Source organism: Micropterus salmoides, unplaced genomic scaffold, assembly GCF_014851395.1.
Source record: "Micropterus salmoides isolate LMB-PRFRI ecotype aquatic unplaced genomic scaffold, ASM1485139v1 Ms_hic_scaffold_2, whole genome shotgun sequence".
Taxonomy (NCBI): domain Eukaryota; kingdom Metazoa; phylum Chordata; class Actinopteri; order Centrarchiformes; family Centrarchidae; genus Micropterus; species Micropterus salmoides.
This window is the reverse complement of record NW_024041150.1, coordinates 51116346-51132531: the sequence shown is the minus strand read 5'-3', so window position 1 is coordinate 51132531 and position 16186 is coordinate 51116346. Positions and strand designations below refer to the sequence as shown.

General features: G+C 41.0%; 2 protein-coding genes across 2 annotated transcripts in view; one reads left to right on the top strand and one right to left on the bottom strand.

Moving 5' to 3' along the window:
* The window catches only part of LOC119912601 (zinc finger protein 2-like), a 746717-nt gene that overhangs the window by 570965 nt on the left and 159566 nt on the right, over window positions 1-16186 (top strand). The gene's annotated exons all lie outside the window — the stretch shown is intronic.
* On the bottom strand, window positions 102-7473 carry LOC119912648 (zinc finger protein 239-like). Its single transcript, XM_038731933.1, has 2 exons — window positions 7309-7473; window positions 102-2568 (listed from the first exon to the last, which is right to left on the bottom strand). The coding sequence occupies exons 1-2, from the start codon at window positions 7399-7401 to the stop codon at window positions 1531-1533; spliced, it is 1131 nt and encodes a 376-aa protein (XP_038587861.1). The 5' UTR covers window positions 7402-7473; the 3' UTR covers window positions 102-1530.

Sequence of the window (16186 nt, the reverse complement as noted above, 5' to 3'; positions counted from 1 at the left end):
GGGAGTCAGCTCTTTTTTTCGCTTTTCATCTCTTGTACCACGCAGGTTACACTGGTAAATCTATAAGAATTAGACTTTGGGTCTTGTTGTTTCTGTTAAATGAACAGAACAGTTGTATTGTGGAGAATCTAACCGATCTAACGATGTGTAGAATACCCATACTGACATATTGATCATACGTTTAGGCTAAACATTAGCCTAATATTTGTATTAACGATCTACGCAGCTCAGAAGCAGTGACCCCGTGGGATTTAAGAGGTTTTATACATCCAAAAAACTTAGATTAAATTCAGACCAGGCGTTTAATGGAGACCTGCGTTTATTTGTCAAAATGTGTTCCCACACCAGGCCAGTAAACGGGGCAGGCGGCTATTTGGGGCTATTAACTGACGTTTTACGGTAAGTAAGGTAAAATCAATTTGTTTAATTTACAGTTCCCCTTTCAGCCATCCCCTGGTCAATTTAGGTAAAGAAAATGAACTGTCAGAACATCAATGAATAACTCTTACCTTAACCATAATTATTAGACAAAAGAAATGCGCTTTAGCTGTTGTAGCTGTAGAACAGAGACATTCCTGAGTATTGAGCAAGCTAGGGCATCAAAAAATATTTTATTAAAGCAGTTTGGTCAAAATAATAAATGTAGTCATTGTCATAATCAGGTGAATCGTTTGACATGAGGTTGTTTCTCATACATGGTAAAGACTCCCAAAGCAACAACCCCAAAAACAAAACTGGACACTAAAATACTACAATAAAACAAAAACAAAAAGAATGAATGGGCAAGGGGTTTTAAATGAAAGCAACAACAACAAATAGTGGTGCCATGGTCTATATGTCCACTCTGAACCCATTTCTTACCATGGTAGACAAAAGAGACAGCAAAAGCGATCTCAGCAGGTCCCAAAGGACAGAGCTATAGGCTGACGTCTGTATGTGGAGTGAGTTCCGCGCACATTATACAGGTTTCAGGATGCTTCAAAAAGACGCAGACGCAAGAAAAAAGACGCAATGCTTCAGTGCGCAGGTACGCCCCTCTTCTTATGCCTTCCAGAATGGACGTCAGCACACCCTGATTGGCCCAGAGGGAATTACCCAGCTGCACTCAATCCCTGCTGAGGAGTTAGAGCAACACTCTCTGTACAACAAAGTGCTCTAAATGATCCCTAACCAAGAACCAGAGTATTGCAGATCTGGCCAAAGCAATGGGAAAATAAATGAAAATAGCTGCAGACTGCTACATTGTCACTTGAAAAACATAAACCAGCAAACATGCTGTAGTTTCAGACCATTATTGTGAGTAGAGGATGAGCAGGACAGTATGTAGTCACATCTACAATAACAAACATGCTACTAAATATTTAAAGTTACTGTTGTTTATCCTCAGTTTGTAGACAAGCTCTGAATAAAACACTAGGGCTGTCGCGGTAAAGTAATTTCCCTCACGGTAATTTGTTGTGGCTCAACAGCGCAGTATGCTATCAGGAGAAGGGGGCAGGAGGAAACAGCTTGCTTAGTACTGAAAACTGTTCAAAGCAAAGCAGCGTGAATGCGTTGGTGACGTTTAAGGGAAGTACTCCATGCCAACATTTTCCCACATTGGTCACACCAGTTCAGTTTCTCTCTAGTGTGAACATGTCGGTGCTTTTCCAGGCAACCTGATGTAGTGAAAACTTTACCACATTGTTCACATCCATATGGTTTTTCTCCGGTGTGAATACGTTGGTGGGCTTTTAATTTACTTGATGTAGTGAAAGTTTTGCCACATTGTTCACACCAGTATAGTTTTTCGCCTGTGTGAATGCATTTGTGAACTATTAAGTTACTTGAGATGGTGAACGTTTTCCCACACTGGTCACACCTGTACGGTTTCTCTCCAGTGTGAACACGTTGGTGGATTTTTAGTTCACCGGATGTAGTGAAAGCTTTCCCACACTGGTCACACCTGTACGGTTTCTCTCCAGTGTGAATACGTTTGTGTTTTTTTAAGTTACTCGATACATTGAATGTTTTCCCACACTGGTCACAGCTGTATGGTTTCTCTCCAGTGTGAACACGTTGGTGGATTTTTAGGTCACCTGACTGAGTAAAAGCTTTCTCACATTGGTCACACCTGTATGGTTTTCCTTTAGTATGAACATGTCTGTGTCTTTGTAGGTTCCCTGCTGTAGAAAAAGCTTTCCCACACTGGTCACAGCTGTACGGTTTTTCTCCAGTGTGAACACGTTGGTGGATTTTTAGTTCACCTGATTGCGTAAAAGCTTTCCCACACTGGTCACAGTTGTACAGTTTCTCTCCAGTGTATACACGTTCATGGTTTTTTAGTTCACCTGATGTAGTGAAAGCTTTCCCACAGTGGTCACACCTATAAGGTTTCTCTCCAGTGTGAATACGTTTGTGGGTTTTTAAATTACTTGATACACTGAACGTTTTCCCACACTGGTCACAGCTGTACGGTTTCTCTCCAGTGTGAACTCTCTGATGAATCTTTAAAGATACAGATGTTGTGAAGGATTTCTCACAGTGTAGACAGCGGTGATGTTTGAGTCCCTCTCTTCTTCTCCATTTCTATAGCAGAGACATACAGAGAGAAAGATAGTGAGTGAGATGTCATGGTGTAGCGAGCAACCAAATGCAGGGGTGTGTCCACAGAGGGGCATAGACCTCTATAGGAACTTCACTGTTTTGTGTTTGTCTGTTTTGTATTGTATTTATGTCTTTTGGACCAGGTGTGTGTCCTTAATAAACGCTCGATTGATATAGGGATCTTTTCCATAATGTCAAACAATCTGAGCCCAACATGGGCAAAAACAAGTGCTTTAGTGGCTGGACTAGCTTAATACTGGACAAAAAGGGGGTAGCTGCCGTCTTATGAAGGCATGTTTCACACAATCTTCACTTGGTAAACTTGTTACTGCGTTACAAGACGTGGACACGGTGGGTATTTGACAATCAGGGACCAGATAAAGCAACAATTAACTGGTTTTGGTTGTTTGAAAAGCTACGTCATTAACAAGCTGGCATGTGGCTCACCTGATGCCATGTTGAACTCACAGAATTTTCACAGAGCTGAGCCATGCGTACGCACATAAATTGGAGTAATGAGAAAAAGCGACTCACATGGCAAGAAAGGTTTACACATTGAAATGTATACTATTGTGTAAAATACAATATTGCAATATTACCTCTGAGCATCACAGACCAATAAAACCTAACTTAAAATCTTAAAAAGTTAATTTGCAAAACAGATGAAAGCCTTTTTCGAACAAACATCTGTTTAATTTATTTTCCCTGAAAAGCGCAATTAAAAAACAAAACAAAATTTGCAGTGGACCCAAAATACACACAAATGGAGATTCCAGTTTTTAACAATAGAACACCTCAAATATGTTGCACAGTTTCATCAGGAATAATATTAAAAGAGGTGTTATTATGCTTTTTGGCTTTTTCCCTCTCCATTATAGAGTTATATATAATAATAATAATCTTTATTTGTAGAGCACTTTTCAAAAACAAGTTAAAAAGTGCTTTAACAAGTGTAAAGACAATAATACCCAAAAGACAATATATCTGTTTTGTGCATGTAACAGGTTTGCAAAGTGAAAAAGCCCAAAGTCCAGCCCAAAGGGAGTTCTCGTCTCCCACAGAAAACTCTGCTCTGAACAGCTTGAAAACCGCTCGTTTGTAGTCAAGCCTTACTTCAACTTTATTTTCACAGAGATGCAGCACAGCTCTACTCTCCCTTCCAAACACTAGCACAGGCAGTCAGTGGACATAAAGTTGTTACTGTGATGTAGAGACAGAGCTCAGTTAAAACTTTATGGATGAAAGATACTTTTGTTACAGATTATTAACTGCCAAGCTGGTCGGCAACATGTAGCCTACAGCTGAATCGAAGCAGTTTACCGTCTTTTCGCTGACTATCCTATCTCTGCTTCTGATTGGCTAGTAGTCCTTAAGGAACTGTGCATGTGCAACTCCCAACAGAGATCATTTAGAAAGCAAGACGTATCACTCCACAGCTAAAACGAAGCCTTCAACACAGGGTGAAAAGAGGAGCTGCAGCAATGTGCAGAATGACAAAAAATAAGGTGTAACCACGTAAACCTGTTCTGGTACAACCTCTAAACAGGATTTTGAACCTGAAAATGAGTATAATACCACCTCTTTAATTAATACTTGCATGCAATGCAATTTATTCTCATAAATAAGGTGAACAGGAGGACAAATTATATTTAAATTGCCTCAGTTGAGCAAATACGAGTATAGTCACATCACGTGTCATTTGCGCCAAACAATGTGCGCCAGCGTGTGGATGTTACACGTAAAAACACGGTATGGAAAAATAAAACAATAAATCTTTCAGTGTACCGCTAAGGTCCTATTTCTTTTAACTCACTGGCAGCCTCCTTAAGACTGTGTGTAGACTAAATTTATGTTTAAGCACAAGTGGATTTGGTTTACTCTCTTTTCAAACAAGGGAATTAAAATTATTAACCTGGGTCATCCTGTGCGTCTTGCAAATTTGTCCCTCCGCACCACGTGACTAGCTAGGATTGCTTTCCTGCAGTAATCAAGGGGGGTTGAGCTCCGGTGCCGCCTTTCCTCTGGTGCACAAGCGTTGAATCTGTGCGCACGTTTTACCCACCAAACAACATCATTTTTCTGAGTGAACCTCAACAAAACAAACGACAGTGTCGCGCTGGGTTAAATTACTTTTTTAAGCTTTTCTGTCAGAATTTGCCGTCCTTCTCTTCATGCCGTCAGTATGTATTAATATTAATGAGTGAACCTCACACACAGGAAATAGATAATATTAAATTACCAATATTATCGGCAGATTTGAGCTAATTGCAGATAAATCATTATTGGTGTTTATAACAGCTGATTAATGATGATTAAAGAAACAGTAGGATCTTTCACTCATGTCACGAGTGTTGCATAGTTTGCCCACAAGAGGGCGCTCTGCAAATCCCTTCATAACAACACCTCCACAAATGCACCACAACACAATCAGCTGATCGGAGTCTACCAGAGCATGCAGAACCAACGATGTAGAGTAGCTGTGTTCACATCAGTTCATCACTGCTAAATATTCTCTAACGCTGCACATTGCTACTCTGTAGTTTGTAATGGATTTTTTATCTTTTTAGTAGTTTTAAACATTTGAATCTTATTTATCAAAATTTAATAGTTTTTATTGTACTTTTTTTCCTGCTTTGTGTCTTTCTGCTTAGTTTGGTCTCATAAATGTTATGTTTATGTTATTGTTTCTGGAAAAAAAGAAGGGAAATGCGAATATCGGCACCTTGGATATTAAAATGCTCGATCATCGAAATTGGTATAAGTCTTAAAAATCCCATATTGGTCGGGCTGCATAGAGTAAAAAAAATATTTTAGAAGCTAAAAGCTGGATTAGTTTTCCTCAGGTGAGTTTCCTCTGTCGTGTGAAGTACAGTTTTTAGTTTTGCTGCTTCAATGTCCGATTATGTTTGCCGTGACATTATTGATCTGTCACTGTTAACAGAGACTCCCGTCTGCAGTGTATTTGAGACACTTCACAAATAAAGAACTGTAGAGTAACCAAGTCTGTAATGGTTCTGAAACTGAGACGCGACACAAGAGAGACAGAACTGCAACCCACCCGCTCACTGGACCGTTAGCTCTTATTTAGACAGTGCATCTACTATACTACTCGAATCTGCTCCTCCCCACACTCACACACCTAACCTGCACCTTTGGTCTCTGCAAACACGCCGGTTGGCTCCGCCTCTTTCTGTCTCTCTCTCCTTTTATGTGTCTCTGCTGACTTTCTCCATCAGCAGTACGTTTCATAAAGTCGCCGCGTTTAATAAACTTACCCGTAATTCAGTTTTGAAGTGTGCCACATGTGGATAGTAACCGAAACTTACGTTGTGTGTGACATCTGTATTGTTGCGTTTAGTGTCGCTTCGTAATGGAAGATTTCTACCGTGTCTGCTTGGCGTAAACCAGATAACATCTATCCCTGTGTTTTATGATTAACTGTAAATAGTTTTATTAATTGCACATTATCAGCCCCAGTGCCACTGCACTTTATTCTGGGTTTGTTGTCCCTATATGAAAGGTTTGTCACAGATGAATCAGATAATTTTGAGTCATTAATGCTAAAGTAGATGCTGTTACATCAACAAGGGGTGCTTCAAGTCTCTTAATTGCATCCACGTTTCCCTCACTTGCGTCTTTTCCAAGGAAACCAAGCGAGGAGAGAAGGAACTAGGAAATATGTTTTTAGAGACATGAGACGTCCTTTCCTCTGATGATGGCGGCAGCTGATCACAGCTGGGTCAGCTGTCAACAGCTGTAGAGACTTTTGATGGAGTTTGTGTCTGCACATGTGCACTGTGTTGGTAGGCCAACTATAAAGTCTCACAGTTCTCAGTGCAGAGCAGCACGATTCTCTCCGTTTAACAAACACCAGCACACGAACAATTACTGTGTGTCTTGCTCACGGGATCATTTCTACTGGCACAACGCTGATATCATCTGATATCATCATCAGTAGGCCTAACTCTTTGCAGTGAGTTTAATGTTATCTGTCGTGATGCACCAGATCAGTCGATCAGATTTTAGAAACACCCAAGGTATTGAAGGGTTAACTGAAAAATACTGTAGCTTAACAAACAATCCTTTATACATTTATTCATTTAGCTGACGCTTTTATCCAAAGCGACTTACAGTTGCTATACATGTCAGAGGTGCACGCCTCTGGAGCAACTAGTGGTTAAGTGTCTTGGTCCTGGGTCTCTCACACCAAAGGCACGTGTCTTATCGACTGTGTCATCAGCACTCCCACTGTTTGTACGCAATTCTGTCCCACCACAAGAGCCATGAAGTAGGTGGTAGTTACCACATGTTTCTGTTTTCCAGCTGGTGGAAACAGAGTAAAGATTTCACAAATCTCAAATGGCAACTATCTAAAACACCCAACAGCTTTCACAACAGTGAGAAGAGCAGAACACGGAGGATCGGTCGAACAGTAAGTTTCCCTTAACTGTCAGTAAACTTCAGCTTTGTCCAGTCTGAGCTAGCTAGCATGCTAACACCCAGGCTAACACCCTCCTCCTCCTCCTCCTCCTCCTCCTCTCCGGTTCCGACCGTCACATTAAGTGTGGGTTCTGTAGAGATACGGGGTTCTGATGGCTCCCTGTTGAATCCTGCTACATTACATCTTGTTTACAGTCAATATGAAGCTACGTGTCGGAACCAGGCCGAGCTAACGCCACGTTAGCTTCTTGTTAGCTGCTAGCTGTGTTCATGAACACTGACCTGAACATCGGTGCTATCAGAGCTCGAGCCTGCTGTTTGTCCTCCGGGGACGTTGTTGCTCCTGGGCTCCGGGTCCTGGTTGTCCTCCTCCATCCCGCTCTCGGTCCTGGTCTCTGACTGTCGGAGCCGTCAAAGCACTCGGCGCTCTTCTTTGTCGTTTCCTCGATCCCCGCTTGAACCGGAAGTTGTTCTAGTCCACAATCTACCTTCTTGCCAGGTGCATTCGCCACCTACTGTAGCTGCGTTTACTACGTTTGATGGGACTTCACTTTATCATATATTTAAAATAAGTAATTTCTCTAATATTATTCCGATATGTTCCTTATAAACCTTCACGGTTCAATTTCCTTCCTTGTGTCTGACTTATCTTTTGATTTAGCCTCATCATCTCATCACCATATGTCCAACAAACAGTTCTACACTTTCTATGGTTTTACATTCCAAACATTCATCTGATTGACTTTTACCTAATACAAACAATGTTTTATTTACCCCTTTGTGTTAAAATACGCTCCCCTTTCGTCTTTCTAATCACACTCTGAGCACTGACAGATTTCTGTAATATTTTCTTCCACTATTATACTGTACAGCACTTTGTAACTTGGTTTTGAAAAGTTCTATACAAATAAAGTTATTATTATCATCAGGGATGTATGAGAGAAAACCTACCATAAAAACTATGCTATTGGATATAACCTGCTAGATATAGCTAGCCACAGCGCAAATGTATTTAGTTATCCAAATGTTACTTGTGACCTCTCTGTGATGCCCTGACTCTCCCTGCAACTACAAATGTTTGTGAACACAGAACTGTCTTTAGTGCAAACTCTAAAGACATGTTGTTGGCCTAACAAACTGTTTGTACTTACTCTTTTTATGACACACTGGTAAATGTCAAATAATAGCCAGGATATAAGTCACAACTGACTGATGCTCTTTTATTCACACAGAGAGCAAAGCATTTTATTTACAAACAAGAGTCAACATTTATTTACAAAACTTTAAATTACACTTTAAACATTTGTTTGCGTTTCATCTATTAATATTGATTATTATCGAAGTATTCTAATTGATGCAGTTTCATGTGGTCTGATTTAAAGCGCTTTGTGTCCGCTCAGTCTGTCAGGTAGAGGTGGAGGAGGGGGCGGAGTCTGTCCTGCTGCCCTTCAAGACCACAGCCCACCTCCCTGAGGACATCAGAGTGGAGCTGAAACCATAAAGACGGTCCACGTGTATCAGAACGGCTCTGATCATTCTGACCAATAGGACCAGTTTTACAGAGACCACACAGAGATGAAGGAAGACCTGCTGAGAACTAGAGACCTCAGTCTGACCCTGAAGCTGCTGGAGGACAGATGATAACAAGCAGATGCCTTGACAGCTTCTTCTTCACTCTTACTGACTCTCACACCCAGTCTAAACACTCACTATAGATTACTACTGATCAGTGATGTCAGAGTGAGGTCAGCGTGATGTCACATGTTGATCCAGTCTGGGATCTGGACTGAAACATGTCCTTTTTGGAGACTTTTAGGGCCTTTTCCGAAACTAGACCGTCGCAGCCTCCACTCCGACATGGAGTGAACTCTGGTCGGAGTCGCCCTCACAGCCAAATCGAGCTCCCTAACCCACGTAGGGTTTAAATACAGCGGCCAACTTTTGGACGAACTACCTCTCCCCCCCAGAGAAAATAGAATCTGACGTTTCCGCTGCACTGTAACACTGTAACATGTGGGGACTGTCAAGTTAACAGTGTAGAAAACAGGGACCTTGTATTTGTGGTAAATGCACTGAAACAGAGCGAGCTGACAGGCAGGTTAGCGACTTTATCCTGTCAGTTTCTCTCTTTACAAAGACAAGTTTTGTGATATAAGAGTCCTACCTGAAGAGAGACTGAAGTCTTCATGTTACGCGATACCAGAATCAGAATTGGGTTTATTGCCAGGTACATTTTCAAATACGAAGAATTTGCCTTGGTATGAATTGGAGCTCACAGTACACATGAACATACATAGAAATATTAATATATAAAAAGGAGATCAAAAAATGTACAACTATACAAAAACTACAATAATACAAAGCTGACAAATATGTGCAAAAGTTCACAACATGAGCGTAAAGCACAATTGAGCGTTATTGTAAAGTCTGGGGTCAGGAGTGTGTTTGTGGATGGGGGCATGAGAGTCAGTGACAGTGGAAGCCCCCTGCCATCGGGAAGAAACTTGTTCTTGTGGCGTAACTAATCAAGATCGGTTATAAAGGGGTGGAGCTTCGGTGGCCCCATTTCCACCGATGCACAAGTTTTAAAAGGGACGTCAGTGTCACAGATTTTGCCTCCTTTTCTTCCTGCAGTCAGGACATATTAATATTAATGAGCGGTGTTTCACTGACCAATTGTAGGCAACTATGGGCGTTTGAAGGGTCCCTCACATGCGCCACATTTCAAGTTTATTTATAAAGGGAACTTGTGTAGTATGCGCACGCACAGTTTTGTAAGTCTGAATATTTTTGGCTTTTGGGCATTCGTCAACTTTTAGGCTGCATTGCTTAGGAAGGTTTCTAACTGAGTGCAGTGACCTGGAAGTATTTCAGTGGCAGCCATGTTTCGGGTTGTTGAAATAATATATATTAAAAAAAAGACATCGTAGACCATGACGCATAAAGGATGTTGATGACCATGTAAGTTACCATTGGCTATTAAGCCTTTTCTCTCTTATGCCATAACTTGCTAATATGCTTATGTCTTATACAGTCATCAATAACTGAGACTCATGCGAGCTGTTGCAGCGTGTAGCCTCACGTTATGTACTGCAACCTTCAGCAAAATCATTAATTAATTTTACTTCAGTCACAGATGCTGACACCCTCGCCTTAATGAAAGGCAAAAATCAGGCTGGATAACCTCTACAGTAGGTGTTTCCCACCCTGATTTATTTGAGGCGGTTGAGGCATTATCAATGTTTGGAGAGGATCTGGCGAGCGGTTTAATGACAATCCGCTGGCCGACGGAGAGCTGCTAAAGAACAGGGAAGTGTATGGGGAGCAGCGACGCAGTTTTTGAACACAAACACCCGTAGTTGGCCTGTATTATGCTCTGACAACTAGGCTGTTCACTCGCGGGAGAAGCTCAAAGTTAACTGTTTTTATTAAATTAGGTTTTTGGGATTACAACACTCGCATTTCTTGGCAGCTAGCTTCCATGCACATCCAGTTTCACTTTTGTTGTTAGCGTCGGTTGGCACTACTGACTTCATATTTATATAAAAACGGACAAAACTGGACATTACCTGGAGAAAAGAAAGCGAGGAAGTTAAACTACCTGATGAGTTCAGAAAACATGTCTTACTTTGTTCCAGCTATCGTTGTACTTTACTGTGAAAAAGTTAGCATAGCATGATCGATCCGAACTCCAATTCAGAAAACAAATATTTTAGAAGTTGTTGTCCTGCTGTTTTGCTGACAGACCTGAAAAAGCATGAATTCATATGTTTGACAAAACGGCATTATGTTGTAGTTATTTCTGGATCGGTGTGATCCGTTTATTGCTATTTAATCACAGCTAAATTTCATACAGCTGTAGTAATGGCGAGTTGTGTTTACTCGCATTATCATGTTGTGTGTGAACACTTGGCAGTTGTCCAGTGATAAAACCCCGCAGGAGAGCGCTGCTGCATCTTTTAAATATGCTGGGAGGGCGCTAGCAGAATTTGGGTGCGTAGTTACTTTTTGATAAAAATTTTTATTGATGCATAGCTCAAAAGACACAGATAATCAATTACATTTTACATTGCCAGAAGCTCAAATTAAATTCAGTTCTTCTAGAATATTAAGACATTTTATTGCTTTATAATTTTTCTATTGGAGGTGCAGTAGTGTTTCAGTTCAACTGTAAATCGAAGCAGGGTTTGGATCCAGTCCATTTTGATTTGTATATGTGGAATTTTCCAAGTATGATGAGGAGCTGCACAATAGTTAATATTGTCTGGACCATGAAGTACAAAATATAACATGACATCAAATACATTAATTAATGTACTCTTACCTGTTTTCTGTTGATAAAATGTTCCAAATCTTTCCAGAATCCAGAGTGGTATAAAAAATGAAATACAGTTTCTTTTTAAATTGCAAAAATCACAGTTATAATCAATTTTACATTTAAATCTTTGCAACACTTCTTTGGTGGGATAAATACTGACGGGGGACAAAGTTTGGGCCAAGGCCAGCTAACGTCCCAAACCACGTCGTCCACCACTTTGAATAACTAGTCAAAATAGCCAATAGCTGGCCAAAATATTCATGATAAAATAACATGTAGTCAACAACGTCTCTATAGTCTGCTGGAAATCAGTGCAATAGACTTTTTATTCCAGTAAAAAACCTGAGTTACATCCTGGCAGGAAACAGGTTGAAACTCAATACGCAGTCAGTGAACACCGCCTTATATTCTCCTCAGTCTCCACCTATCAGTAGTGTTCTACTCAATCCTACTCCTACTCCTCCTCTGCGTTCACTGACCACACCCATTTGTGGCTTGTTCTGATGGTGAATTTCTTCTTCTCTGCTGCCATCTAGTGGCTGTTTTTCTGATATGTTATTCTGGGGAGTCTTGACAAGCTATTGTCCTTGTAACTTCAGCAAACTCAGTCGCAACCATCCTTGCTCCTCTGCCTAACACTTGTTTACCTGCTGCACCTGGTCCCTTATTACTTTTTATCTATTTGTGACTTTCCAGTACTGGGTTTCTTACAAACCTGCTTAGTCATAGTTACTCAGCAAATACTAATGAATAACACATACAGAGGGAATATCATATAGTATTATCATTGGCTTATTAATCATTATCATTTAAAACACAAAAACACCATAATCACGTTATAATTGAGATGTAATCAATAAGGTCATAACATTCATGCTACAATATGGACTATGATTAGGGCAACTCAGTAAATGAACCATGGTCATCGAAAACAAAATCGTAACTATACACAACAATACAATGCAATATTTTAAAGTTCGGGTGCGTGGTACTCTCTAAACAAATCCAAGTTCCTCCACTGTCATCGAATGACACCACTCCATCACACGGAAACAGTTAGCTGTGCTCTAAAACACTTTAGAACAATGCATTGTAAATGCATTTATGTTTTTTAGGTGAACAATTGTTACTAAAAATGTTCCCACATTGGTCACATCTGTACGGTTTCTCGCCAGTGAACACGTTGGTGCAACTTCAGGTGACCTGATGTAGTGAACATTTTCCCACACTGGTCACACCAATATGGTTTCTCTCCAGTGTGAACGCGTCGGTGGACTTTTAGTTCACTTGATGTCCTGAAAGCTTTCCCACACTGGTCACAGCTGTACGGTTTCTCCCCAGTGTGAACACGTAGGTGCAACTTTAGGTTACCTGATGTAGTGAAAGCTTTCCAACACATATTACAGGGGTGTGGTTTCTCTCCAGTGTGAACACGTAGGTGCAACTTTAGGTGACCTGATGTAGTGAAAACTTTCTCACATTGGTCACAGCTGTACGGTTTCTCTCCAGTATGAACAAGCTGGTGCCTTTTTAGTTCACCTGATGTAGTGAAAGCTTTCCCACATTGGTCACAGCTGTACGGTTTCTCTCCAGCGTGAACAAGCTGGTGCCTTTTTAGTTCACCTGATGTAGTGAAAGCTTTCCCACACTGGTCACAGCTGTACGGTTTCTTTCCAGTGTGCAGATATTCATGCGTTTTTAAGTTACCTAACTGAGTAAACGCTTCCCCACACATGTCACAGCTGTACGGCTTTTCTCCAGTGTGAACACGTAGATGGACTTTTAGTTCACCTGATGTCCTGAAAGCTTTCCCACATCGGTCGCAGCTGTAAGGTTTCTCTCCAGTGTGAACACGTAGGTGCCTTTTTAAGTGATCTGATGCACTAAAAGCTTTCCCACACTGGTCACATCTGTATGGTTTCTCTCCAGTGTGCCGTCTCTGATGAATCTTTAAATGTTCAGATCGTGTGAAGGATTTGTCACAGTGCTGACAGCGGTGATGTTTGAGTCCCTCTCTTCCTCTCCGTTTCTATAGCAACAGACAGAGAGACAGCGAGTGAGAGGTCATGGTGGAGCGAGCTATCTAGAACCATAAATGACATTTAGAGCATATCTGTGGTACAAAACCCACAATGTTCAAGTTTGCCTTATGCATTACGACCTGTGACAACCAACTGCAGGGGTCCACAAAAGTATGTTTAATGTTACAATGGGTTTTAAATTCCACAAATATTAAAATTAGCATTAGCCTTAAAAATCCCATAGTCAGAATTTAATCAAACTTTTTTCCTCTCGTTTTTCATGGAACCAATGACAGATGTACATTAATATATATTGGAATAGAAAGTGTGGGGACCGGTCTGAGTGCAACTGACCTGGAAACGATAACTAGCCCCAGCATCTCCTGGGGGAGAGGGGGGCGTAGAGTCAAACCAACCCAGGTTGGACCAAAGGCGTCTCCCACTCCCCAGCCTACCCCTGGCTAGGAATTTTACAAAATCTCATACTTTAGTACAAAGTCGACCCCAAAGTTCTGATAACATGTCGATACTGGTTTTGCTAGGTACCGGAGATCCAACACGTGGAAAGTGCAGCTGCTCAGATTTATCCCAGTTGGAGGTGATTTAGACAGACGTTTCACACAGTTTTGATCACCAGAAAATCAAAATGACAATGCAGTTTGCAATGCAAAGAAGTGACCAACGCGCCTCTTAGTACAGGTGGAGTTAGAGACCGTCTTACAAGTGCAATACAATCCAGTTAAAGTTCTCCCCCCAAAAAGTTCCAGTTTTTCATTATAATAAAAATGATGGCATTATCTTGGCTGTACACTGCACCAGCATGGTAGGATTAGGAGACATGCCGCCATGTTGGCGCGGTTCTTTTCGCCATCAGGGAAGCTGTATTGCTCCGTGAGTTCCAAACTGTGACGGAAGAACCTGCATTTTGGATACTTCCAAGTGGACAACCAAATGAAATTATCTTTAAGTGGATTAAGATTGACTCTCACGCTAAAGTGACAAACACAGACTGGACACAACATTGTCAGAAGGGAAAACTACAGGACAAGGAGAAACAAAAGTTACCTTCTGTGTCAGAGCCAACAGATGATGAGATCAAAATCAAGCACACATACCAAACTTCAAATGTTTGTTATGGGACCATCTCTGACCACTTTCGCTGTAAAGGTGTCACTTGCTGACATTTCCAGGAGGACAAAAGGGTTAAGCAAAAAACCCAGCCTTTCCCTGCAGTCCTGCACACATCAAAAGGCAGAAACCCCCTTTTCTTGCCTTGGTTCTCTACCGCATGAGAGTGGTCAGAAGCCGTAAAACAGACTACAGTACACAACTTTTAGCGTCAGCCGATAGCCTTGCTGTATAGCCTACACAACTTGCGGTCTAGAGATGGGGTCTTGAAGTCAATGTGGCGTTCACACTACCTGACTGTTTATTGACAGGGGTCACACACACACACACACACACACACACACACACACACACACACACACTACATGAGCTGACAGCAGCTGTGTCACCCAAGAAATGTGAAACTGCACATGGAACAGCTGAAATCCCTGTGAGCAATAACCTCAGGGTTCCTCCTGTTCTGAACGCTCTATTTTGAACTGCTTTTTCAACCAACAGCTCCGTTCTACTTATTACCGAGCCAGACTGAGCCGGTGTTCCATATATGGTCATGTGCTCCCACACTAACGGCATGGCGACACTCAGTCTGCCTGTTCCGCACAGCAACAACAACAGCCTGGTAACATGCTTCAGGTCTTGGCCAATCAGAAGACAGTGGGGTTTGAGAAGGGGAGGCCTTAAAGAGACAGGAGCATCTACAGCTTGTTCAGACAGAGGCTGAAATGAAGCCCTAAACGAAGAATCTTTTTTTTACTTGAATCATGCAAAGCTGAAATACAGGAGTCACAGAACTAAAATATAGGACTAGAAAAGCAGTTTAAAAGGTCTCCTTTAATTATAGGATTAGAATTGAATATTTTAACTTTTGTTTCTAGAGCAGCAATATTAATATTTACAACAGCAAAGTCACTAGTTGTACATATCGATTATTTTTCAAGTCGATTAATCTAACGACTAATTTTGTTTATTCCAAAGAAAAAAAAAGTTGCCTATTACTCGATTAACATACTAAACTAAATAAATTTCTAATCAATAAGTCTATATTTTATTCAGTCATCCTAATGAAGCACATTAGAATAATGACAATAGCAGCAAATCTTAAAATGAATAAAATTTCCACGTCACTGATGTGTTGTGATAACAATAACAGACATTAAATTTGGTTATTGGATTATTTGGAAATTAGATTCAGCTGATTTTTCTCACTCATACGTGGCCGTTAAACAGAAAATATTAAACAGCCAATCGTTGATGACTCGCGGTGTAATGTTACGTTACCATGACAGCAGCGGGGCAGAAATTACATTTAACATGAAGGCAATGAATTTATACTACGTGTCCTCGTCCTGATGATGTGCCGTGCTTGTGTGACGACAGAAAGCAAAAATAAAAATACAACAATAACAAAAACCCCACAATATTTGCGGTGCTGTGTGATACTTTCGTTTCACGTGTTTTTGCTTTAGACGGTCAAAGGCGCGGTGCTGTAGCTCAAGCTTGTCCGGGAGAATCCCACACCGGATGCAGTGATGTGTATTTACGTAACCGATTAAGTCAACGAATCGCCACAGCCCTACTATATATAAACTCAATATCTGACATCACAATAGTGAGTGACGTTTAGAAAGAATAAATAAAACTCAAGTCTGTATCATTCCTCCTCCTCCTCTGCTGTTATTCACTGCATGCAGGT